Genomic DNA, 26,451 nt, shown 5'->3' on the forward strand with positions numbered 1-26,451 from the left:
AGGCAGGCGGATTTCTGAGTTGGCGGCCAGCCTGGTCTACAAAGTCAGTTCCAGGACAGCCAGAGCTATACAGAGAAACTCTGTCTCGAAAACCAAAAAACAAGAGAGAGAGATTGAGAGAGAGAGAGAGAGAGAGAGAGAGATTGAAAGAGAGAGGCAGACAGAGATTAAGAGACACACAAATAGATGTGAGAGAGAGGAGAGAGGGAAAGAGAGAGGGAGAGGGGGAGAAAAAGAGGAGGAGAGGGAGAGGGGGAGAGGGAGAGAGAGTTACAGGCACAGGTGGTTGGGAGCTCAGGAGCCATGGGTTCTGGGAACAGAGCTTGCGTCCTCTGCCAGAGCACAGTGTGCTCTTAACCACTGAGCCATCCCTACAGCCCCTGGATTACATTTAGACCTTAAAATCCTTGGCCTTCCCTCTCAGCCGCGGGTGATACTCTCCATCTTTTTGATTGTGGATTCTGTCATTGCACTTTAGTGGGGTTACTGAGGATAATGAGAGCTGCCTCACAGACTTTCCTTGTGAAAATTTCCCTGAGTGAAGTGTAGGAGAGCAGGGCAAATTGGCAAAGAACAGGCCCGTGCCAGCTTTTAAAGCAGAGGACCTAGCCTAGCAGGCCTCGTTTGGGTTTTATGGCAGTGAGGTAACACGGAAACATGTGAATCGCTGTAATTACTCTCTTACATTATTTGCTCAACTCACATTTGAATAAAATGGCAGAGAAACCCTCTGAAATCCACATCACTGGGACCTAGAAAAATATACACATATGATGCAAATTAAAAAGCAGAGAAAAATGCCTGCCGTTGAAGACAGCAGTGCTGAATGAGTTGGAATTCGGTCATCATGGCCGTTATTGGGGTTGTTTGGTTGCTTTTTCCTTTCTTTCCTTCTCTTCCCTGAGAACCACTGGAGCTTTGGAGCCCTGGAGGCAGCTCGGTGGGCAGAGTGCGTGTTGTGTGAGCCTGGGAGCCAGGAGTTCAGAGTCCCCGCATCCGTGCAAAGAGCTGACTGGCAGGCCACAGGCCACATGTGCCTGTTGCCCTGGTCCTGGGAAGTCAGAGGCAGGCGGCTCCCTGGGGAGGGGGCAGGGGAGGGCGGCTCCCTGGGGAGGGGGTGGGGACATCCAGTCTGTGTAAAATGAGCTTTAGGTTTACTGTGAGAGACCTTGCCTCATAAAGTAAGGTGGAGAGTGAGTAAGACACTTGTCACTGCTTCAAACCTCCATGTGCACAGGTGAGCACATACATGTGTGTACATATAGGCACAAACACATACACATATAGGCACAAGCGCATAAACACACATACCGTACATATATACCACACACACATACCACACACAGATATACACACAAACACACATACAAACACATACACAGACACACATACAATCACACATGCCACACACAAACACAGTCACACCCACATGTGCCACACATAGACACATCACACACACATGCCACACACAAACACATACAGACACATACATATAACATACACACCACACACACACCATACAAACACATACAGACACCTACACATAACACACATAACACACACATATAAACCATATACAAAGACATACAGTTATATATACATATACCACACACAGACACACACCACATACAAACACATACAGACACCTACACATAACACACACACACCACACACACATACCACACACAAACACACATAGACACATATACACAACACACAGCCACACACTGAAGTTGATTTTTTCCTCCAATGCTTCTTCCTTGGTTTGTGATGTTTCTGGAAATCTGTATGAGAAACTGGGGCAGGTGGCTTGCCAAAAGTTTTCAAGGCCAGCTTGCGCTACACAGTAAGTTCCAGACCAGCCTGGGCTACATAGCAAGACCCTTTACTCAAGAACAAGGGAAGCAAAGGAGAGAAGATGGAAAATAGAGAGGGAGGAAGAGAAAGGAAAGATGGAGGGAAAGACATGCTGAACAGGTCCGGTTACAGCAGGGCCATCTCTAAGAAATGTCACCTGCATCTAGTCTCCCTCTGCCTATGGCACACAGTCAGTCCTCAACTTCAGGAAGCAGGGGACAGCATCCAGAGGTCCCACCGTGAAACAGGGTTTACATTTGCTGGCTTTTGCTCCTCTGAGGCCAGGCTGGCAGGGACTGCGCCTGGGTGAATGTTCTCAGTGAAGGGTTCCTGCTGAGCCTTTCTCGTTTTGCTGTTCAGGACTGTGTCCCTGTGGACCTGAAGAACAGTAAATGCCTTCTGCTTGTAGTGACTTGTAAATCATCACTATCGTGCGTGCGGGGTGCATGGCTGCCGGTTATCTCCTCCCTCGTTTTGCACTGGGAAGGTCTGGTGGGAAATCCCACCGGGAAGGCAAAGAGGCCTGCAATGCCCGGATAGACGGTCAGAGCCGAGTGGTCACCTGGAGTAGCTTGGCTAAAACAACTCAGGCTCCCTGTCCAATAAGATTGCTTTCTGCATCGGCTAATGGGGTCAAGTGAAATTTCTAGAACTTGGCCTGATGTCAAAGAAACAGTCTACGGATTTGTGTGCCTGTGGGAAAATGTGTCTTTCTGGCTGGCCTTAGGGTGGGGCACAGAGCCAGGTCCTTGAAGGTTACTAGGGACTGAGCTTGGATTATCAACCTCAGGACCAGGATTAGGGTGTCGGATGCCTTTGTCCACAGCTCCTCCAGGCCTGTTGCATTGGGGTGAGAATCCCCCTCTCTTCCTAACACAGGCTCTGCAAGGCTGGGGGTGGGGGCGGGGCTGCTATGCACTGGATCTGGAGGTGGTTTTGCAAGGTGAAAAGTTCGAGGCTCCACAGTGATGTCAGTATGGCTCGTATCAGTGACAGGAATTTACATATAAAGTGGTAACATTTGTCAGAACCTGCAGAATTGTGTGCCGAGACCTGTCTGCAGTACCAGGCACAGAACAGATAATTGCAGTTCACTTAGAATAAAAACTCAGGTGAGCACAGACAATCACTGCACGTGTAGAAGAAAGAGCATGGGCCCCAGCTTAGTCCAACTCCCTTGTAGAGCAGGCTCTCATATAGCCTGGGGTATACCTAAAGACCAACTTGAATATTCTGCCTCTGCTACAAGAGTGCTGGGATTCCAGAAGCCAGCATGACTGCCACTCTGATGCAGGGGACCTGGGAGGTGGCGGTCACACACTAATTGTTTCTTCCCACCATGAAGCACTTCTGCTGTTACTCCAGTCCTCTGCTTTGCATGGTGCCTGCTCTTGGCCCTGCCTACTCCCGGCCCCTGGCCCTACCCACTTTAGTGGTCAACCTCATAGCTGCATGATTTGTGGGTGAAGCCAGGCGATTTAGCAGTTAGCAAGAGTGTATTCTGAAAAAATCACACAGTCAGCCTTTAACCCCAGTCTCTTGTGCTTGCTTTTTGAAGAAAGGCGACTCCCATGGGCAGGATTGGAAGGCATCACCCAACGCAAGGCCCATGCTCATTCTGCCTGTGGCTGAAGAAAGCCAGGACCCTGTTCCAGGCACCCAGGGTTACATAGGACAGGGACAATTCTAAGTGGTGGAGTTCCTGTGTGAACTCTTCGGCGCCTGCCCGTTTGGGTCATGTTCAGGATAACATTGGGTTCTCCTGAGCATCCTGAGGTGCCCCCCCGCCCCCCGTAGCTCAGCAGTGGGGCTCACCTGTTGTTAGGAGTTGCATCATGATATGGGTGCTGATCTTGCAGAGCAACTAATGGTGGGCAGAGGGGAGGTGACTCAGAGAGACTTTAAAACTCTTATCAGTCAACTTGCCTGCATGAAGAAATGTGTTAGTCTAAAGAGGAGGTTCTCAACCTGTGGGTCAAGACCCCTTTGGGGGTTGAATGATCCGTTTATACCCAAGATCATCCAAAAACACAGTTATTTACATCATGATTCATAACAGTAGCAAAACTACAGTTATGAAGTGGCAATGGAAATAGTTTTATGGTTGGGGGTCACCAAGCACGGGGAACTGTATGGGTCACAGCCTTAGGAAGGTTTGAGAACCACTGGTCTACAGAGTTCTAAAAAGAGCCACCAACCACCCAGGCCTCAAGTCACTGTGGAACTGAAGTTGTTTTTAACAGTGTTTATTACGTTTTACTTATCTTGTGTGAGAGCACAGAAGGACATCTGCCACGCACATGAGTGGAGGTCGAGGGATACTGGAAGGTGGCTTTTTCCTTCCAGCATGCGGGCTCTGTGTGCTAAATTCAGGTTGTCAGGCTTAGCAAGGGGTGCCTTTACCTGGGGAGGCATCCTGCTGGCCCTTGCTTACTTGAAGTGGTGTGTGTGTGTGTGTGTTTTGTATGGGCATATATGTATACATGCTCGATTATATGTGGGTGGGTGCACATGTGGTGGGCTGTTGGTGTGTGTGTGTGTTGTATGGGCATGTATGTATACATTCTTGAACATATGTGGGTGTACACTTGAGGGGTGTGGGGGTGTATATTGTATGCATGACTGAATGTGTGTGGGTGCAGGTTGTGTGTGTGTGTGTGTGTGTGTGTGTGCGTGTGTGTGTGCGTGTGTGTGTGTGTGTGTGTGTGTGTGTATGTTATGGGCATGTATGTATACATGCTCAATGTGTATGGGTGCACATGTGGGGGCCTGTTGTTGGGTGTGTTGCATGGGCATGCATTTATGCATGACCAAATGTGTGTGGGTACAGGTTGTGTGTGTGCGTGTGTATGTGTTGTATGTGCTGTTCAGGTGCATATACCTGTGTGCATGTGTGTGTGTGTGTATGTGTACAGGCCAGCAGTGATGTTGGATATCTTCCTCTGTTACTATTCTAGTGACCTCACTGAGCCTGGAACCCCATTTTAGTTAGACCACTGGCCAGCAAGCCTCCAGGACCCACTTATCTCCCAATTCCCCAGAGTAGGGGTTACAGACACACTGCCATGCCCAGCTTTATCATGGGTCCTGGGGATTCAAACTCTGATCCTCATGCTTGTATGGCAAGCACTTTAATGACTGTGCCATCTCCGCAGACCCAAATTCTATTTATTTTGAGGTACTAGGGATGGAATCCAAGACCTCGCATGTGCTCAGCGAATGCTCTCCTTGAACAACACCCCCCAGCCTTTATTTAATGTAATTTTAATTGCTAATGGCTACTACACTAGACAATGAGAGTCTATAAAGTAGCATGACACATGAATGTGGTTTTCTCAGGATCCCTGGAATCCCCATAGACACCAGGATCTGTGGGTATTTTAGTATCTTATATAAAATTTCCTAATCTTGGCATATAAGTGCCACACTTCATCTCATCTACTTTCTGCAGGAGTACTTGCAAGTTTTGTTTTGTAACTGATTTGTGTTTGGTTTGATGTGTATGGGTATCCCGCCTGTATATGTCTGTGTACCAAAGTGAAGGCCAGAAGAGGGTGTCAGAGCCCATGGCACTGTAGTTAAAGATGATTGAGAGTCACTATGTGGGTGCTTGGAATTAAATCTGGGTCCTCTGGAAGAGCAGCTGGGCTCTTAAACACTGAACCATCTTTCCAGCCCCCCCCCCGAATTACTTTTAGTACCTAATAGAGTGTTAGTGCCCTGCTAATAGCAGTTATATTGTAGTATAGTGTCAGTGCCCTGCTAGTAGTGGTTATACTGTACTTCTAGGGAATATTGACAGTATTTCTGTATAACTCAGCTACATTCTTCCTCTTAGTACTTCATCCTCAATTGAATGTACAAATGGGAGCTGAGGCTGGAGGAGCCTTTTCTGTACCATGTCTGGTCAACAGGAAATTTGGGTGAGAAATTGAGGTAGAGGAGGTAGCCTGTGTTAGTTAAATGAGCATTTTCCTTTAGCAACCCCTGAGGGTGTGTGTGTGTGTGCATATGAGTGTATGTGTGTGTGTTTGTGATAGAATTCAGGGCCTTCTGAATTCACCCTGCCACTGAGACACATTTCCAACCTCAAAATAAGTTAAAATGGCAGTTAGTTCAGTGGCAAAGTGCTTGCCCGGCATGCACAAGGCTGTGTGTCCAATCAACAGTACATGTGTACAATCAGTGTGTGTGTGCAAGAGCTCATGCTTGCATGTGCGCATGTGTGCGCATGCGCGCACACACACACACACACACACACACACACTTTTAAATAAAATGCCATATAAAGGTGACTAGGTTAAAAGACAGAACCAGTCCAGTGCTGGGCTCTGCTCGGGAAGGAGCGTTGGGAAGCCCTGTGCAGCACTTGGTGCTCAGAAGTCCTCCTGTCCTGTGGGGACCCTCCTGTTCCTCCATTCCTGGGGGTACCAATGCTAAAGACTTTTAGCCTTGCAGCCCCTGCCTCCTGCATGCTAGCTGTGTTCTTTCTCCTGCTCTGGGTCACTGGCCTCCCCTTCTCCTGATATTGCTGACCTTGGCTTCCTTTGGTTTTCTTCAGTCTTTCTTGATTCTTTTCTGGTCCCCCCATCATGTAAAAATTACTGGGCTCTAGTTCCCCACAAACCACAAAATGAGATAAAGAATGCTTCTGATACTTGCTAATGTCCCCACCCCATGCTTTTAAAGCGATAGCCGAATTTTCTGGGTATAATTGTCCCCGTTGTGTTGACTGATGCCAAGTGTCCCCCGGTCCCCAGCCCCCACCCCCGCCCCCCGGGAGTGCCGTCTTCCCGCCTTCCAGGGTGTGTTTTATTGAAAATTAACCTTTCTGCAGGTCGGCCCCTTTGCTTGGGAAGAGCACCTCTCCTTCCAGTCTATGCGAGCCAAGTGTGGTAAATGTGTGTGTATGTGTGGTTAGCCCAAGAAAGCCAGCTCAGCCCCTGCAAGGCAGCAGCATGATTGTGACGTCAGCGGCAGCCAAAGTCAGCATCTCCAGGATGGCAGTGGGGACCAACCTGCTGTGTGACGACACGCTGTCCTCGCGCCCATCTGGCACCAGAGCCCGGCTTCTCCATCTGGGTCCCCATCTGGAACATCACCATTGAACCTACCTCCACATGGCAGAATAAGAGCCCCTACCTAGGGTGGTGCCTGCTGAGGCAAGTGGATCATCTGGCTCTGGAAGAGACTCCACAGAGAACTGTTACATGCGCAGGAGCCTCCAACTGCTGCCCTGCATCAGGGCAAAGGAGCCACAGCTGGGCAAGAACTCAACCGAGGAAGTGGGCATATCTGCCTACGGCATGCTCCTGCCCAGAGCAGGCACCCTCCTGCTGCACAGAAAGTCCTTCTGCCTAAAAACCATGGCCAACTTATGGCGAACTAGACTCAAGTGTCAAAGAGGCGCTTCCAGAAGACCGTGTTCATCTGTGCTAAGCGTGGAGCGGACAGTAGGTCACCAGGAGAGACTTTTTTTTTTTTTTGCTTTCATATGACAAACCTTTGTGAGCCCATGTCTTCCGGGGAGACAGCTTTTCCGAGCATGTGATAGTGAATGTTTGCACCCGCTCTTCATGGGATTTAAGTGACCCGTTGAGGAATGAATGAGGACGGAGCCTGGTGATGAATACTGGGCCTAATCTTACATGACTGTCAAGAAGGGATGTGACTGGTATAGGCATGGGGTGGCTTCTCTTCCCATGCCACTACACTGGTTTTTGTGACACTTGGCTATCTGAGGGGGTTCATAGGATGGGAAATGTTGCTTTTGTGAGGGTACCCTGGAGGATTATGCAATGGAGTGGTAATTCGGCTAGATACACTGTACGGATAGAAAATAACGGGTTATGAAAGTATTAAGTCCTTGATCTGATGGGTTCTGTAAATGCAGTCAACAGTAACAACATGTTCTCAAAACAGAGAAAAGCAGGAATCGGGTGTAGTAGCGTACACCTGTGATCCCAGCACTCGGGAGGTGGAGATGTCGGAAGGCCACACTCGGCTACAGAAAAGGTCCGAGGCCGACCCAGCCTGATAAATGGCTTTGTCACACTAAGGTACCCTGTCAGTTGGCAGCCCTAAAAAAGCTGGGTGCTGAACCAGAAAGTCCTCAGCCACAGAGCTTCGCTGGGTCCCTGGAGCTAAGGTCGTGGCTACTGGGCAGGCGTAGAGGAAACAGAGTCCGTTCAAATTCCCGGCACAGACTCATTACCGAGGGCCAGGTCTGTTCTGGGAGAAGGCAGGGTTGCTAAGGAAACATCATCCAAGGAAGAGACCCTAGGAATCTCCCCCCCAAGACACCCCCAGACGGTAGTTAAATTACACCTCTGTGGTGCCTAAGACCGATTCGCATACACGTGAGAATCTCTTGTTTGAAGTTTGCTTTGTGTTGCAGAATGGAGGTTTGTTAGAAGTCAGAGATGAAGACACTGTTCCTGGTGGTTGGGGAACACAAGGCACGGGTGTCTTTCAGCTTTGGCTGCTGATGGGAGTCTCTCATAGGCCCACTTGTCTCTCTTGGATGGGAAGCAGTGGGCAGCCACATGCACAGATGGTTCAGCCGCCTTCGGTTGGTCCATCCCCAGTCAGGAACCATCTCTTACTCAGGGTCCCTGTTCATCCTTTGGATACTGAGGTTAGCCAAAAGGCATAGACTCTACGAATGTCCAAGAAGTATGTGGGCTCTTACTTCAGAAAAACTGCTCAGGCACAGGTGTGTGTGTGTGCGCTCGCACGTGCATGAACACATGCTTGCATGTATGCATGGTTGTGTGGGTATATGCAAGATCACTTCTGTGCATGTGTGTGGAAACCTGAGGATAACTTTAGGTGTCATTTCTTGGAAAACCTGTCGCCCTTGCATTCTGAGAGAGGGTCTTTTATTGGCCTGAAGTTCATTAATTAGGCAAGGCTGGCAGGCAGCACACCCAGGGAACCTCTTGTCTGTCTTCCTAGTCCTGGGGTTAGCAAGTGTGGAGGACCATGCCTGGTTTTTACGCAGGTGCTGGGAATCCAATTCAGATCCTCATACTTGCACAGACAGCACTTTGCTGACTGAGCCATCTCCCCAGTTCCTGCTCAAATACATGTTCTGCTTAAAATATCAAAGATAGTAGTGGATATTCTAGAAGGCTGTTTATAAGTCCCCAGCCCAGGACTCTGTGTGTGTGTGTGCTGCATAGTGTACATGCATGTGTGTGGGTATCCACAGAGGCCAGAAGAAGACATCAGGCATCCTTCTCTGTCACTCTCCACCTTAGTTTTCCGTTCACTCTGGGGTCTCTCCCTGAGTCTGAAGCTCCTATCTCTTGGCTAGATTGGCCAGAAAGTCTTAGAGATTTCTCTGGCCTTCTCAGCACTAGGGTCACAAGTGAATAAAGGTTATGCTTGCTTTGCCGTTGAACTCTCTCTCCAACATCACCACCCCTTTTGAACAGGCTCTCCTGTATTCCAGGCTAAGGATGATAAACTTGTGACTGAGCCTCCACCTCAGGAGTACTGAGGTTGACGCCAGACACTACCATGCTCATTACTGGGGATCAAACTTGGGGCTTTGTATGCACTAGGCAAGCATTTGCCAATGAAGCTACCTCTCCAGTCCCCCACCCCCGCCCCCGCCAGCCAAGGAGTCTTGCTGTAGGTACTGATAAACCACCAGGGAATGTCCCCAAACCCCAGGTTGCCTCTGTCATCCACCAGATCTTCATTCGTCTTTCACCTCAAGTCACGGTGATATCTGCAGTACCATGGGCCCCAATGTGCTTGTCTGGAAGAACTATTGAGTCATAGTTTTTTTTTTTAAGATTTATTTATTATATGTAAGTACACTGTAGCTGTCTTCAGACACTCCAGAAGAGGGTGTCAGATCTTGTTAGGATGGTTGTGAGCCACCATGTGGTTGCTGGGATTTGAACTCAGGACCTTTGGAAGAGCAGTTGGTGCTCCTAACTGCTAAGCCATCTCTCCAGCCCACTTTTTTTTTTAAATCTTACTTTTCCAAAGCCCACTTCTCTTTAAAACATGTTTTAATTCCACTTCATTATCTAGCTGGTGTATATTCTTGTGACTTGGCTCCTTGGCAAGGATCTCCGGGGGTTAGGTCGTCTTGGGTTGGGTCATGCGCATTGGCTGGGTGTTACAAGTCCATCTCTGACTTCTGTTTTCACTAAGATGGGGAATCACTGCTGTGAACACCTGGAGTTCATTGCTGTTGCTTTGTGGATAAAGATAGAAGGTGTAAACATACAGGGCACCAGGAGAGAAGCAGGCGTTACCACAGAGGGATGGCAGGGTGTGGAGAGCCTCTCTACCTGGCTGTGGAGATCTGTACTTAGATCAAGTGACAGTTGCTGGTGTCTTTGATTTTGCTTCTCCTTAAAACAATGTCTCTTATAGCCTAGGCTGGCCTCAGGATTGCTCTATAGCTAAGGATGGCTTTGTTCTTCTGATCCTCCTGCCTTTACCTCCCAAGTGTTGGTCTTACAGGCTTGTGCCACCACACCCATTTTATATGGTGCTTGGGGTGAAACCCGGGGCTGTGTGCATGTTAGGTAAGTCCTCCGCTAATCAAGCCACAACCTCAGCTTAGTTAGTAGTAGTAGTAGTAGTAGTATTTTTGAAATCCATGTTGAAAGCAGAATGCTGCCCTGCAGAGGAAGGATTTGAGCCTTTGATCTTGTGCACAGCCTGGATCTTCAAAGCCTCCATTCCCATGGGTGTCTGAGAACAGCAAGTGCTTCCCGGACACAGACAGACGCTGTTCACATCACCGCTTAGCCAGCTCGGTGGTCCCCATGTCTCCTTCTACCCCAAATATTGACCAACACAGAGGGATTAAGTTTCTGTGTGGGTGGGACCAACATGCCCTCTAAGATAGTCACAACCAACATTAATGAATGAAACCAGGTATAGTTAGGTAGGTAGGTGGGGGGGCGGGGGGGAGGAGGAAGAGTAGGAAGAGAAGGAGGGAGAGGAGGAAGAGGAGGAGGAGAAAGAGAAGGAAGAGGAGACAATCTCTCTCTCTGTAGCTCAGGCTAGTTTTAAACTCAGCAATCCTCCTGCCCCAGCCTCCCAAGTATTGAGATTACAGGTGAAAGCTGCCACACCCTTCTGATTTCTTTTGTTAAAACTGGTTGTGTGCTTGCTGGAGGATCAGTCTGTTTCCAGGTCATTCTGTTACTACTATGACGACTCTTATTGCTGCTGTTCTTCTTATTACTAAAGAGCGAGTTCTCAGAAGCCCGGAGAGACAGCAAATAGTGGTGGGTCCTTGTTTGAGGCTAGGGCAAGGTTTGCTAAGCCTCTGTGTCAGTGAGAGGATGTCACCACCGTGCTCCCTATGACCTCCTCCCTGCCTGGATTTCTGGCCTGGGATAAGTCCATCCCGGGCCCTTCCACCATCCTGTGCATTACTCTGAGTGTACTGAGGGGCTTCAAATCCTGCCAAGGGGCCTGTATGGAGCCGATGCAGGGGAAGCTAGAGACACAGCGTTCTCTGTGTTTGCACTAATACTGCTCTGAATAGTGTTAATACTGTTAAATGGGATCTTGCAGAAGACCTCTGGCTACTGGAAGGTAGAAGCAATCTGGGTTTGATTTCAAGGTAGCTCAGGCAGCACAGGGTTGGGGTTGGTCCCGCACCAAGAATTCCCAGACTGAGCGGAGATGCGATGTGTTTAGTCTGTGCCGTTTGAGAGTGTCTGGTATCAGACGGTTCAGTGACTGCACAGCCATCTCCAGCCCCCAGTGCCATCAGCTTCAATTCCTCTCTCCCCAAAGCAAGATACCCAGTGGTTCCCTTCTTCTCCCTCCTGCCCTGGAGACTCAGCACAAGTAGGTAGATGCCTGCTCCCTGGGCACTTCAGAGTGAGTGCCATAGTCCCCTTGACCCTGAGAGAAATGCAGGTCTCGGTAAGTGACTTCAGCAGTGTCAGGTTGGAATTGGGAGCTCACAGGGAGCATTCATGGGGAGAGANAGAGAGAGAGAGAGAGAGAGAGAGAGAGAGAGAGAGAGAGAGAGAGAGAGAGAGAGTTAGTTGAGTAGCACACCACACCAGACAGGAAGCAGGTGTCTGGTAGGCAAAGCTGGAGGGAGGGAACGGAAAGCAACCTTGGCCCCTCCCCCTGCAATAGGCCAGGCTCCACCCATCTCTTCCAGCCATCCGCCCCTTGAAAAATCTCAGCCGCCTCCGCTCCTGCTGCTCCTCTGAGCGCCCTTGGCTAGCATGGGATAAGCGAGGGATCCCCGGTTGCTTGTGAATGTTTTAGTAAAGCAACTTGTCAGAGATGGATGCCCTATAACATAACGCGCAAGAGGAGAGACCTGAAGAACAAGGGCACAGTAGGACTTCAGCCCCCGGGGTGTCAGTAGAGCACCCCACCCCCGCCCCACTGCTTTATTTAGAGGAGATGTAGGATGATCTGGAAATTGTCAACTGCAAAGTCTTTTTAATTGAAGTCTGGAAATGTCTAGTCCGGCTGGGAAGCAGCACCAGGGCCCCCTCTGGAGCACGGGGGTCAGGGGTTGGGGGACAGCCAGCACATACATGTGAGTTTGCCGGGACAGCCACAGCCCATTATTCACTGATACCCTGTGTACATGAGGAGTATATTAAGATGTAAGATGCTCTGTCTAATAAGATTAATAAACCGTTGGTTTTTGCAAGGCCACGTGAACAAATTTGTCTTTTTATACTTGATATCCCCGAGTCCTTCTACTTCTTTATGGTAAGCATGCTGTGTCTGCTCTGTTGATCATAGTTGGATACAAACCTAGAATGTCTGCTTGTAGTATTTGAGGAGGGACCATGAAAATGTGGGCTGGTGGAACAGGTTGGCAGAATGCCAGGAATGAGGCATAGCCAAGTCCATGACAGCTACGCACTAGAGAATACTGTGCTCGCAGACCACCCCCCCTCCGCCCCTGTACAGTGTTATCTTGATCATTTTCTGTGCCACGTGACAAGTGGAACTCAATGATGGAGTTAGCCAATGGGCATCAAGAAGACCAGGTCAGAGGCCAGCGTGCCCTTCCCCCATTTCTGTGAAGTTTCAGAATGCTTTCTAAAGTTTCATTTTTTTTTAATCTCTTCACACCAATTCCAAGAGCTCTTTTAACTTGACAGAGTGACCCTTATCAATTTGAGTGGAATTGTCTCAGAGTAAAAATTTCCAGAAATAAAGCAGTTTTATTGATAAGTGCTAAAAATTTTACATTACACAGAAAGTGTACAGCGTAAGTAAGTCTATAGGCTGTGTCTGGCAAGATTGGCCAGAGGTCATATGTGTGCACTGTGTACCTTGGCAGAGCCGCCCAGCCTTTGACATTGTGACAGGAGGTTGTCATCCACAAAGCTCCTTTCAGAGCCCTGCAATTAAGTTACCAAAGTTGTTAAATAAGTTAATATTAGGACATCAAGAGTTAGTGAGAAGAAGGCTCGGTGGGCGAAGGCCTGCGCCTCCTCCAAAGCTGCTGACCTGAATTCTAGCCCCAGATCGTGCATGGTAGAAGGGAGGAAACTGACTTTAGTAAATTGTCTTCTGATCTCCACACTTGTGCTGTGGTATATCACACACACACACACACACACACACACACGATCATTTGTGATCATAAAAAAATGCTTAAAGCAATCATATGTATAGCTATGCTTTCTGCATGTACGTATACATATACGCTACGCATAGCAATACTTTTAGATGTGGACAGGGATGACAGCTTATTAGAAAGCACTCGTGACTATTGTCTGTTTTTAAAATCACAGACAGCCCTCCCATGCTGGGACCGTAGCACAAGGCCCGACCCTGGCCTCTGCCTGGCGAGCAGGATTGCCTTCTAGAGACACTGCCGGGGACAGCCCTGGCTAAGCCTGTGGATCGAGCATCCAGTTGGACTGTGTTTCCCGCCTCTGAGGGAGCAGCTGATGACTTTGAATGATTTTATTTCAGCCAGACTCAGGCCCTGAACTGGTTTTGTCCGAAGAAGAACAGAGCGACAATGAGGACAAGGGAGAGGTGGAGCCGGGCGCCATGGAGGATCAGCGTAGTGTGATCCTCCACCTCATCTCGCAGCTCAAGCTGGGCATGGACCTGACCAAGGTAGGCTGACGCACCGTCCGGGCAGTCTCCGGCTGCAGCCTTTCCTAATCACTGTTCTCTCACTGGTGAGGTGGGGGACCCAGACCAGGGAAAGGCCAGCATTGGCTGCTAGGGAGGATATTTTAGAAATACCTGGAAAGGACACACAGACACCTCATACCTCACCCCCCACACACACATGTCACACAGAGGCACATGCACATATGAATTCCTTACTCTCACATAAACATACACAAATGTGCAAGACACGTGACTCACACAGTCTTCATAAACATGCAGATGCCACAACACACACACACACACACACACACACACGCACGCACGCATGTGCATGCACGCACGTACACCTCACGTATAAACACAAAAACATAGAGATACCTCCCATACCATGTATACACACACACAGACATACATCACACACATGCAGATATCTCACATACCATGTATATACACACACAGACATACTTCACACACATGCAGATACCTCACACCACACACATGTCTCACATACACTAGAACACAGGTACTTCTCATACCATACACAGGCACACATGTTTACATACCACACACATATGTGACACCTCACACCATATCACAGTCCCATATGGGGGGTGGGGGGAGGTTCCATGTAGACCAGGCTGAGCTTACACCCTGTTTGTAGCCAAGGCTGGCCTTGAACTCATGACTATCCTGCTTCCTCCACCTCCTGCGATTGTAGTGAATGCTACTACTTCTGGCCTTTATTCTTTCTCTTTCTTTTTTCTCTCCCTTCCTTTTTTTTTTCTGTCTGTCTTCTTTGTTTTTCTTGAGAAAGGACTAATCAGACCTCACGTCCCGGGCACAAGCCATACTCCTGTCTTGAGTCCCATGGCTCTGGCTATGGGTGTCCACCACCACATTCCCATACGGGAAGGCCATTTTTAGAGGGCTTTTCATTCAGAATGGAGAGCCTCACTTGGCTTCCCAGAGCTACAGTGTACCTGCTGCTTGCTCTCCAGGCCAGCATCCTAGAGATCAGAGTAGCCTGCAGAGGTCAGAGGTCATTGTGGCATCACAGCCATGGAGAGAAAGCCAGAAGGAAAAGTGTCTGCCCAGCCGTGACGCCTTCTGGAGGCTGCCATTAACCTCCACAGCAAGTCGGGAAGGGGTGGGTGGCTTTGTTGGTGACTCCAAAGCCATAGGTGGGCGAAGAGAGTCATGGCTCTGCATGTGGCCAGAGTTCTTCCTGAGTGCAGACAGGAAGCCCAGTGTCCAGCCACTCATGTCCTGTTGAGGGGCAGATACCTCATCCCACACCTCAGCTCATTCCAGAGAAAAGTGAGGAGGCAGGTCCCCAAGGGAACTGAATGTTGCCTGGAGTGCCCTGACATGTGATGGAGAGTCAGGACTTTATGGTTTGGCTCACGTAAGGACCATAGTCAGGAGGGGTCATGGGGATGGGGGGTGGTATGCAGAGACCTAGCCGAATGCTGGACACCGAGGGGTTGTTTCTCATCCTTTGTAAAAGGCCCCAGTGTGGTGCTGGTCTCTGTGGTATGACTGAAGAGCAATAAGCAGAGAAACAGGGTAACCTCCACAGGGCCAGATCACACTGTGGAGATCAGCCATCGCACTGTGAACGTAAGCCTTCTTTTTTAAAACCGTAGGATTTTATGTATTGAGACTGGGCCTCACTGTAGCTGGCTGACCTTGAACTTGATGCATAGCTGAGCTACCCAGAACCTCTTTTCTTGACCTCCCAGGGCCTGAGGTTACAGCTGTGCACCAGCACATCTGCCTCCATTTTGTTTTTGTTTTAGAAACAGGGTCTTGTGTATCCCAGCCTGGCCTTGGACGCGCTGTATAGCCAGAGGTAACTTTGGATTTCTGATACTCCCACCTCTAAGTCCCAACTGTGGGGATTACAGGAGTGAGTGTGTCACCATTCCTGGCTAATGCAGTTAATGGGGCTCGGACCCAGGGCTTTGTGTATGCTAGGCAAGCTACCTCCCCAACTCAGAAAGTTGCCTTGAAATGTTTTCAGCGGTTTCAGGGGTAGGTGTCTGACATTCTGGGTGACTGCTACATTAAACAGGGCCCACACTAAGCACCCCCAAGTTCCTCATTTCCTCCTCTTCCTGCAGTGCACGGCTGATCCTGGCCTCTCTGCTGCTGAGTAAGGTCTGCTTAGCGCCATGTTCCTACTGTTAATTTCAGCTTCGTGCTGAATAAATCTGCTTGGCTTTTTAAATAGCTGCCTATCTTTGGTGATTGCATAAGACTCTGAGATGATGCTCCAGTTAATGCTGAGGGCGTGTAGGTGACAAGGTCCCTGAGTGCCATCTAAAATCCTAGTGTTTCCAAATTGCGGGTCTCAACCTACCAGTGGGTTGTAAAACCAATTTAGTATGTCAGACAGTCGTTCTTAAGGCGTGGACTGTGGCAGAAAATACCAGAGTATGGTAACTCACTTTGATGCCAGTTATATTGCGCCGGGTCACAGTGCAAAATGTTCTCATTGTGGATCACGCTTTTAAAATGGCTTGCAAAATTTCAGGGCTGGAATCGCGGATGATAGGAGTGACTGAGAAGTTTAAATTGCTCAGATCCAATATGAAGGGCACAGAAGCCTGGTGGGAGCTATCTGACGGTCCGCTGGCCATCCAGGAGGCTCTGTGTAGGGCTCTTGTCTGGAGCTGTGAAGTTTGCATTATTATTTTATTAGCTTGTGATTGCATTTCCAGAGGCCTAGCCTAATCCTGAAACTGCAGACATTGCCTTTAGCTAATGCCCAATTGGCTACTTGGAAGGAGACTGAAAAATTAATTTCAAACTCTTTCCATCTAACAAAATATTGTGTTGAATGGTTTTTGTAATAGTCCAGGCACCATAAAATGGGGGAAGAAATTTCCTTAAGGAAATCTAATCAGCTTTGTTGGGTAAGAAAAGAAACAGGGAGAGACTGGAGAGATGGTGCACACGCAGACACACACACACACACACACACATACGTATTTATGTGATATATTACATACATGTATACATACATACATACATACATACAGATATGTATGTATGTCTATATATTTCCCATGCTAGGGAGGCAGAGATAGATCCCCAGGGTTGCAAGCCAGGCGACCTTAGCTTAGTTGGTCATTTCTAGTGAGAGGACCCTGTCTCAGAAAGAAAAGTGGATGGTGCTGAAGGAATGGTCCCCAAAGTTGTCCCCTGGCTTCCACATGCATATGTATGTATGTGCACATCACTCATATACATATGTGCACCTGTACATACGTACAAAACACACACATAGAAGACGAAAGGGGGAGGTGAGGAGAGAGCCCTAATGCACACACAGAAGGTGAAAGAGGGAGGCAAGGAGAGAGCCCTAATGCACACACAGAAGACAGAAGGGTAGGCGAGGAGAGAACCCCGCCCATTATTTTGCAAAGCTCTCCAGATTCTGAATCCCGGATGAAACCTGGTAGCCCCAGGACCCTTCACTTCTCGGGGTCACACAGGGTGTTTTCTTCAACCTGAAAACAGAGCATCACGTGGCTGGCCCCTGAGGTGTGGACTGATGGGTCTTTGAGGGAAAAACCATACCTGTTCGCAGCATCTTTCCCAGGAGTCTAGTGTGCTCCCTGCAGGAGGGAGGGGACTGCCACTCTTTCTAGCTGTCCTCTGCCCTCTTGGCTATGTGCTGATCTATGTCAGATTTCTAAGGGCCCAATCTGAAGAGCAGCTACTCTTCGATTGGCATAATTAATTGCCCGCTGAATCTCTCCTTTATTTATTTATTTTTAACTTCCCCCAAAGTAGTTCATTGTCTTAATTATGTTAATGGGAGGAAAGGCAGTCCTTTACTGATGGTTCAATAAATCCGCAGCCAGACTGCTTGAACGCCCGCCATCCGTCCAAACGGCGGCCGGGCTGTCACTCATCCTGTCCGAGGGAGACAGCCCAATTAGGACTCATGAGCTTCTTGGCTCCGTATCCCTGGTGTCCATTCCCCAAGAAGCACTTGATGAACTGACTTGTTTAGAAATGCACTGCACAGAAAAGAAAGACGAGCCCCCACCCCCACCTGCCTCAAGGAGGCTGAGTGAGGGAAGAAAACAAGACTGGACCAGAGATCAAACTGGCCACCCTGGCGGGAATGTTCCTGACAGGCTTTGGAGCCAGTCTGGTGGTGACCTTCTCAAGTCCTAACAGTACCCCAGCAAAAGCTGAGAAAGGAGGGCCACGGAGGAGACATCTGAACAGAGGCAGACCTGCTTGGTTGGACCTGGTGATGGCTGTAAACCCTAGTCCCCAAGTATGATGGTTAATAACGGTCAGCATGACAGACCCGAGTCACCTTGGAAACCCGCTTCTGAGCATGTCTGCAAGGGGTGACTTAGCCTGGGCTCACGGAGGTGGCACTGCTCCCTGGGCCGGGTCCCTGATGATGTTGAAAGGAGAAAGAATGAGCAAGCGTTCCTATGTGGCTCTCCGTGTCACTCATGGCTGCTTCCCTTTCTCCTCGACTCGGCTCCATGAGGGTCCCAGCTGCTAAAACCTACAGCTGGAATGGCCAGTTGTGCTGCCCCCTTGTTGCTGTGACCCATACCTGACAAGAAAGAACAGAGGAAATCTGGGCTCACGGTTTAAAAGGGACACAGCGTGTCACGGTGGGGAAGGCAGGGTGAGGCAGCTGGCCGCATTAGTCAGGAAGCTGAGGGAGATAGATGAGTGCTGCCTGCCGCTCACCTCCAGTTCTCACTGTGGATCAGTCTCGGACCTGAGCCCACGGCGCGGTGCCACATAGCACACAGGGCGAATCTCTCCTCTTCTGCTGAGTGTTCTTAGAAACTTCCTCAAAGAGTATCTGGTATACAAGGGAGTATCTAGAGGTGTGTCTCCTGAATGATTCCTGAATTCACTCAGATGGACAGTGAAGATTAATCATTTCAGAGCCCCCAAGTGGTTCAGGGGAGGGGGAGAAAGAAGCGTTGGGACATTTGCTTGCGTGGTCTTGCTTCCATATCCAACGGGAGAGCCACACAGCCTGGCTACACAGAGCTCAGCAGATGTCATCACCTGACTCTGCAGAGGGCTATCCCAAGGCAGAATGTAGAGTGCCCACCTGGCCAGAGACATCCCTGGACAGCTGGATTCTCACTTTAGTCGAATTGTGGCGGAAACCATATTAGGAAATCTGCCTGGATCTGATGACAATTTTCTTCTTCCCGCATGTGACAGAGGAAAGCAGGTAGATACAAAAATGCAAATCAGCCCTATATCATCTAGAGACAAGTTAACGTCCTGAGGCTTTGAATGGATTTACTTGGATTGTGTTCTGTGCTTGATTTTGTATTTTGCTGCTGCTTTTTACATGGCTTTTAATGACAGATATATAATATTAAGAGCTCTCTGCCAAAGCGTGCCTTCCCGGTGGGCTTAGCTTCCTCTGATTTCCTATGGAACCACTATGCTTTGAAGACACATCTGCCTGGTTTTTCTCTTCTGGAAGTCTTTTCTGTTGTATGCAAATCACTTGCAATGATTTTTTTTTTTTAAAGAAAGTCCAGTGTGCAGGGCTGGATGGATGGCTCAGCTGTTAGCAGGGGTTGATCTTGCAGATTCAGTTCCCCGCACCCTAGTGGCTCCCAGCCCCTTCTAATGCCTATTCCAGGGGATCTGATGCCCTCTGCTGGCTTCCACAGACACCTGCACTCACGTGTGCACACATGAAGACACACAATTAAACCTAAAACCAATCTCTTCTCTTCTTTAAGGGAAACCTGGCACGGGGCTATAGTTACAGAACTGTACGCCTGGGTGATATTCAGGGTCAGTTATTGTAGAACCTTGGTGGCCTGCCAGCTTTGAAACCCCCTGAGTCCACATGGGAAGGAGCCAAGCAAGGCTGTGGGTGGCAGAGCGAGGGGCATGGCTCCAAATTGTTGTAGGCAGCAACCCGAGGAGAGGATCCTTAATCTTCTCAGGGGCCTCAAATTGGGGGCCACAGAAAGGAACTTGGTGATGAGCTGTGGAGCAGACTGGGAGTTTATGGCAAGATTTTAACATAATAGATTTTGAGCACTAGGGTTTAAAAGAACCAGAGGCTCTTGGAGAGTTAAGGGTGACTGAGATGGTGGGTGTGGGCTCTTAGAGTCACGCATTGTTTCCTTCATAATGGGACCATAGCTCGGGCTTTGTGATGAAAAGATTATTTTGTTTATTTACTTTGCGGGCAGCTGCATTTGTAAAACCAAAGAACATCTTTGGGGAGTCAGCTCTTGTAGGACCTAGAGACTGAACTCTGGGAGACAGGCTTGGCAGCACCTGCAGTAACCTGCTGACCAACTTTGGTGGGGTTTGTTTTTTTTTTTTTTTTTTTTACCCCAAAGAGTTTCCAAAGGAACTTAATGAGTGGGGGTGGGGTGGAGGAGATGAGGGAGGGTTGAGGCAAAGCAGGCAGGACTGTAAATAACAAGGTAAAACTTGCAGAGTCCCAGGGGTGCAGGAAGGCCTGACCGACCCCCTCACTGTCAACAAAGTTAGTAGTCATAATCCCAGGAGTGAGGCTGTGGGCCGGGAGCCCTTAGCCTGGCTTCCTGCCTCTGTGCTGACAGCCTGCTCAGCAGCTAGTGGGAACTGTGTTCCTGGAGTCTTAATCTTCAGCCACCAGGAGGCTTCAGCCAGACTCCATGCCTAGGGACCCCTTTCCTTCCTTGTTTCTCTCCCCCCTCCCTCGAGCTAGGCCAGACTAGAGAAAGCACTGTTTTGCAGCTGAGTGGGTGGGCCCTGAGGCCTGACTCCTGTTATTTTGTTATTTTTTTGTGGGACCCCTAGGGCAGTGGGAGGTGAGAGTAATACATCAGAGTTGTCTGCGTCCCCAGCTCAGATGACCCCTGTTTGCTTAGACGACCTGCTCAGTGGGTTGTAGGAAAGTGGGGCTGTGCAGGCCTAGAGTAACCGCTGGGTTCCCTTTGTGTGTCCACTCATGCACCTCCCTCAGTCGGCCACAGTGGGTAACAGACCAGGGACTGCCCCAGCCATCTCCTTTCAGATGATGCTGTGACTTCAGTCTCCCTTTCTGTCATGTCCTGGTTTCCCAAGGCTCCATGGATGCACCCATGACATCCCTTCCTCTCCCGCAGGGTGCCTCTGTTCCATCTCTGGCCCCTGCCTGGCTGGATTGTGTTGGCTACACAATACCTCTCTAATACCACCCCCACTTAAATGCTCTTGGTAATAGTGAAACCCTGTCTGCCTGCCTGGCCTCTGGGACCAAAACGACACAGCGTCTCTTTCAGGGGAAGCATGGATGGCTCCTATAGCTGGGGTGGGCAGGAGGAATAAGAAAAAAAAAAAAAAGGTGGCTCAATGGGTAAAGGTACCTGAGGCGATGTGAGTTAACCCCCCAGGTCCCATATGGCGGAAGAAGAGAGTCAACTCCTGCAGGCTGCTCTCTGGCCACTACATGTGCATCATAGCAAGTGCCCCCCCAATAGTGAATAAATAATTAACATGTAATAATTTAAAAATAGCCTCTCTCAGGACGACGGGGCTGGAAAGAAGGATGTGTGTTAGCAGAGACACAGAATGTACAATGAACTCTCAAGGAGTAGGGAGGTGCGGGGCAAGGTGAGGAGAGATAATGAATGAGCATGCGCTCTTGTAATGACTCAAGTGAGCAAAGAAGAAACTCACCCAGAACAGCTTTGTGCACAAAGCTGGGCTGACATCGACAAAGCCAACAAAGCCGTCACCTAACCCTTTCCTGGTTTTCCCAGGCTCCATGAATGCACCCACAGCATTCCTTCCTCTCCCCCAGGGTGCCTCTGTGGCATTTGCTAGCAAATGACTTTATGGCTAGTCACTGATGCAGGAGTTTCCATCAAGGGCCTCATTCCTGGCTTGAGCCTCCTGAATCTTACTGTGTAGTGGAGATAGCCCCTCCTCCCGCCAGCTCTCAGGAGCCCTGGCTGTGTAGCCCCGCCCACCAGCTCTCACAAACCCTGTTTCCCTGTGTCCCTGGTGCAGGTGGTGCTCCCCACGTTCATTCTGGAGAAGCGGTCCTTGCTGGAGATGTACGCAGACTTTATGGCGCACCCTGACCTGCTGCTGGCCATCACTGCCGGGGCGACGCCAGAGGAGAGAGTCATTAGCTTCGTGGAGTATTATCTTACGGCCTTCCACGAGGGCCGCAAAGGCACCCTGGCCAAGAAGCCCTATAACCCCATCATCGGCGAGACCTTTCACTGCTCCTGGGAGGTTCCTAAGGACAGAGTCAAGTCGAAGTGGACTTCCCCCAACCCTCCCATTAGTGCTCACGAGCATCCGATGGCCGATGACCCTTCTAAAAGCTATAAGCTCAGGTTTGTGGCTGAGCAGGTATCCCATCATCCGCCCATCTCCTGCTTCTACTGTGAGTGCAAGGAGAAGAGACTGTGTGTCAACACTCACGTATGGACCAAAAGCAAGTTCATGGGCATGTCCGTGGGGGTCTCTATGATAGGGGAAGGTAAGCCAACGTAGCGAATTGGAGTCTTACCCACTGCCCTTTGCACTGGGATGAGCAACGATTGCTTTGCGTGTGGATTTTATTTGTAAATGGGGGGTGGGTGGGAAAGGGGTGGATGATGGACCAGGTTGGCTGATTTCCCAGTGGTCCCAAGTGATGGGGGGGAAAGGGATGGGTCACAGGTTCTTGCTCTCCTGTTTCATCGCACACAGTGTGGTTTGCACACTCTGCCTTCTAGAATCTTCCTTCTTCCGATGGACTGTGGATGTTAGGGCTGGCCCTACATATGTGATCAGACATGAGTATGTGGCTGTCAATGTGTTCTGGCTCCCAGACCAGGAAGATTACAGAGTTGCCTGCTTAAAGATGCTCATAGGAATCCCTCAAGCCAAGTCTTTGGCTCTGTGCAGGGGCCGCTGTAGTGAGAACAGGCTGATCATTCCCTGGTGGATGACAGCACATTCTTACCTTGGGAAGAGCACTGCTCATTGTGTGGAGAAACCCTCAAGCCCTGTTAAGTCGAAGTGTCTCATCATGTCTATTTAACTCCCTTTTAAGTCACAGATGTATTTGAGATCCTACAACTCCCATTCTAGCAAACAAAAGTAAACAAACAAACAAAAGATACCCACAGAATTTTACTTTCAGCCTTTTGGCTTCTTGAGAGTCCTCCTCAGACCCGTCGTTGAAGGATATTTTTATTGTGAGCATTTACGTTTTTAAAAATTACTTATATGTGTGTGTACACATATACACATATCTATATTCTACATGTGTACATACACATATACACATATCTATATTCTATATGTGTATGTATTCTATATATCTATATATAGGGAGAGGGAAGAGAGAATGAATGTATGGAGGGAAGATGAAGGTAGAGGGAGTAGGACACTTGCAGGAAGTAGTTCCCTCGCTCCACCAAGTGGATTCTGGGGAATCGAACTAGGACTTCAGCTTTGGTGGCAAGCATCTTTACCTGCTGAGCCTTCTCAGCAGCTCCACTGTTGGGAGAGCTTGCTGTCTGAGCACTTACAGGTGCTGGGCACTGTCCTAGGACCGATGGACACTTCCCTCACGGCCCCTGCAGCTGTGCTACAATTCTGTGTCTGGGGAACAGACAAGAGGGGCGGGCGTCAGCTGAGTTTTGTGTTGAGAACTAAGTGCCATAAAGAAAGAGACAGGGAGTGGCCTGGGAGGGGTGGGGCATGCTGCTGTGAGTGCCTCCCTGAGATGGGGCATGGAGAGTAAGGTGTGGGGCAGAGCTGCACGCCCCAGGAGCCCCAGGAGCAGCTGAGAAATACTTTCCCAGACCTCTACTCCAGTGAAACCAGGATTCTTCGCTGCTTTGAGGAAAAGAATTTCAGGTCCAGCCAGTATTAAACAGGTCTGGAGTTTAGCAAGACATTTAAAACATTACTTTAAGTGTGGGAAAGGAAGAAAATAGAAAAAGAGGTGTCACTTTCACACATGGGCATCAGCTCTTGGGAAGATGACCTCAAACACCTTAGTGACAGGAATACCTCTCTCTCTCTCTCTCTCTCTCTCTCTCTCTCTCTCTCTCTCTCTCTCTCTCTCTCTGTGTGTGTGTGTGGTTGACTTCCCTAGTTACATCATGAAAGATCACTAAAACATCCCCTTTTTTCTCTTTCTGGTAAATGAGGTGGTGGGCAGCACCTGGAGTACCCTTAGTTAGGTGTCTTAACCACTGTTCTATTACCGTGAAGAGACATGATGACCAAGGAAACTTATAAAAAGAAGCATTTAATTGGGGGGCTTACTTATAATTTCAGAGGTGAGGCCATGATGGCAGCATGGCAGCAGGAGGGCAGGCAGGGGTCGGGCAGGGGGGCGGGCATGGTGATGAAGCAGTAGCTGAGAGCTCACACCTGATCTGAAAGTCAAAGACAGAGAGAGCTAGACCTAGCTTTTGATACCTCAGAGTCCAACCCCCAGAGACACACCTCCTCCTCCGAGACCACACCTCCTGATCCTTCCTAAGCAGGGACCAAACATTCAAATAAATGAGCCTCCAGGGGGCCATTCCCTTTTAAACCTCCACGAGAGGTTTATCGCATTCACGGTGTTGTGAGAGCCTTGAAAAGGTGTAGGTTAGCTGCGAATGGTAGTACACACCTTAGGTCCCAGCACTTGGGAGACAGAAGCAGGCAGATCTCTGAGTTCGAGGGTAGCCTGGTCTACAAAGTGAATTCTAGGACAGCCAGGGCTACACAGAGAAACTCTTGTCTTGAAAAGAAAAAGAAAAATATTGTAGGGAAACGAATAGGCTATTCCATGTATAAACAGGCCATCAGCATGGTTTATTGCTATATAACTTCTTAAAACTGTTATAATTACACGTAACTCATTATGTGTACGTGTATAATGCACATGCGCAGGTCAGAGGACACCCTGTCAGGAATGAGTTCTCTCTGTCCTCCATGTGGATCTGGGGGATTGAACTCAGGCCATCAGTTGTGAGACTTTAGGGGATCATTAAGGTCTAACCTGTAACAATCCAGTTGTGTTCTGACGTGGGGAAGGCTGAGGGGGTATGCCCATCATTGTGAGGTGGGTTTTCTTTCTGTTTATAATTTTTAGGGGGGAGGGGTGTTTGCTGAGAAAGTCTTTTCTATTGTATTGACCCTCATCCTCACTGCGTAGCCCAGGCTGGCCCTGACTTTCATAAGCTTTGGCCACCACATCTGGTTCTTTACCAATGCCATGATTTTTTTTTTTTAATTATAGCACACACACACACACACACACTGTGTGTGTGTGTATGTGTATAAATATGATACATGTATGCAAGTGTGCAAGGCACAGTGAACATATGGAAGTCAGGAATCAGCCTTCTAAGCATTTGGACCCACAGATTGAATCCCTGACTCTCCCGTTACCTGTAGGTACTTTTGCTGAGCTACCTTGCTGGCCCTCGTTGAGGTTTTTGTTGTGAGCAGCTCAAAGGATGCGTAGCTCCAAACCGAGTGGAGAGGGAACGGAAGGAGAATGTAGGGTCACTGCTGGTCAAGTATGGTGCTCCTGTGGAGAGCTTACACTCTGCCTGGGGAATCCCTGGCCCAGGTAAAATTATGTCATGTAAAGGCCAAGGGGTTTGCTGTATGAGCCCTGACCCCTGCTATCCTCCCACAGGGAGGGGTATGAAGGGGTAGCAGAGGCAGAGAGGCCACCAAGGATGGGAGCGGTAGGCAGCTATGGAAGGCCATGTTGATCATCTCTAAGAAGATAAGATACTTGTGTCTGGGCCTGGAGGTCACAGGTGACCTGCAGAGCCCTTGTCTGTGGTTTTCTGAGTGAAGACCCAAGCGCATCCCTTCAGGCAGGATCTGGGGAGAGTTAATAGAGCCAGTGGTATTTGTGGGCAGAGTGTTGAGGAAGCCGTGTGTGGAGGGCAGCCTGTCTGATCTCCCGAGCTGAGGATTTCTTCAGTGTACAACCTTCTGTTCTGGATGGGAAATCAGAATCCGAGACACTTCCAGAAAGTTCTGAATGTCACAGGTTCAGGACCATGTGAGGCGGTGTCTAAGCAAGGGCAGAATGGTGTCTGGCCCTGGTACCTTCAAGTCCTTCAGGTCTGCCTGGTCCTGTCCTGGAGGAGGTGAGGTCAGGCATTTCCTTCTGGGCCTGTGCTCTTTCCCGAGTCAGGCTCCTCCTCCAGCACTCAGTCTTTCCCCAGATTCAGGCCACAGTGCCACCCTGGCAGCGAGTGCAAGGCTGGGTCTCCACAGTTGTGTGGCCTAGTGGAGAGCTCAGTGGAAGCGAAGGCACTGACTTGTGTCCCTTGGTCTGCAGTTAAAAACAGAGCAATTCAATCTATCCTCATTGAAAAACAAAAAGCGGGGCCAGCAAGATGACTCTATAGGCTAGAGGCAGCCCCCAAAACCCAAGGTTAACTGACCCACATGGTGGAAGGAAAAGAACCGATTCCCACAAGTTATCTTCTGGTTGCCATACACACTGCCCATCCCCCTCACACA

At 49.2% G+C, this 26,451-nt stretch overlaps 1 protein-coding gene across 6 annotated transcripts in view; it reads left to right on the forward strand.

Annotated features, from left to right (window-relative positions):
• Osbpl10 (oxysterol binding protein like 10) overlaps positions 1–26,451 on the forward strand; it is a 244,449-nt gene that overhangs the window by 205,322 nt on the left and 12,676 nt on the right. For all 6 annotated transcript variants that reach the window (XM_021172670.2, XM_029482011.1, XM_029482014.1 and 3 more), the window contains 2 exons: positions 13,807–13,956; positions 21,970–22,450. In XM_021172670.2, coding sequence (XP_021028329.1) covers positions 13,807–13,956; positions 21,970–22,450 — 631 coding nt within the window. The remainder of the gene's footprint in view (positions 1–13,806; positions 13,957–21,969; positions 22,451–26,451) is intronic.

The sequence above is a fragment of the Mus caroli genome, chromosome 9 (assembly GCF_900094665.2).
Source record: "Mus caroli chromosome 9, CAROLI_EIJ_v1.1, whole genome shotgun sequence".
NCBI classification, from domain to species: Eukaryota; Metazoa; Chordata; class Mammalia; order Rodentia; family Muridae; genus Mus; species Mus caroli.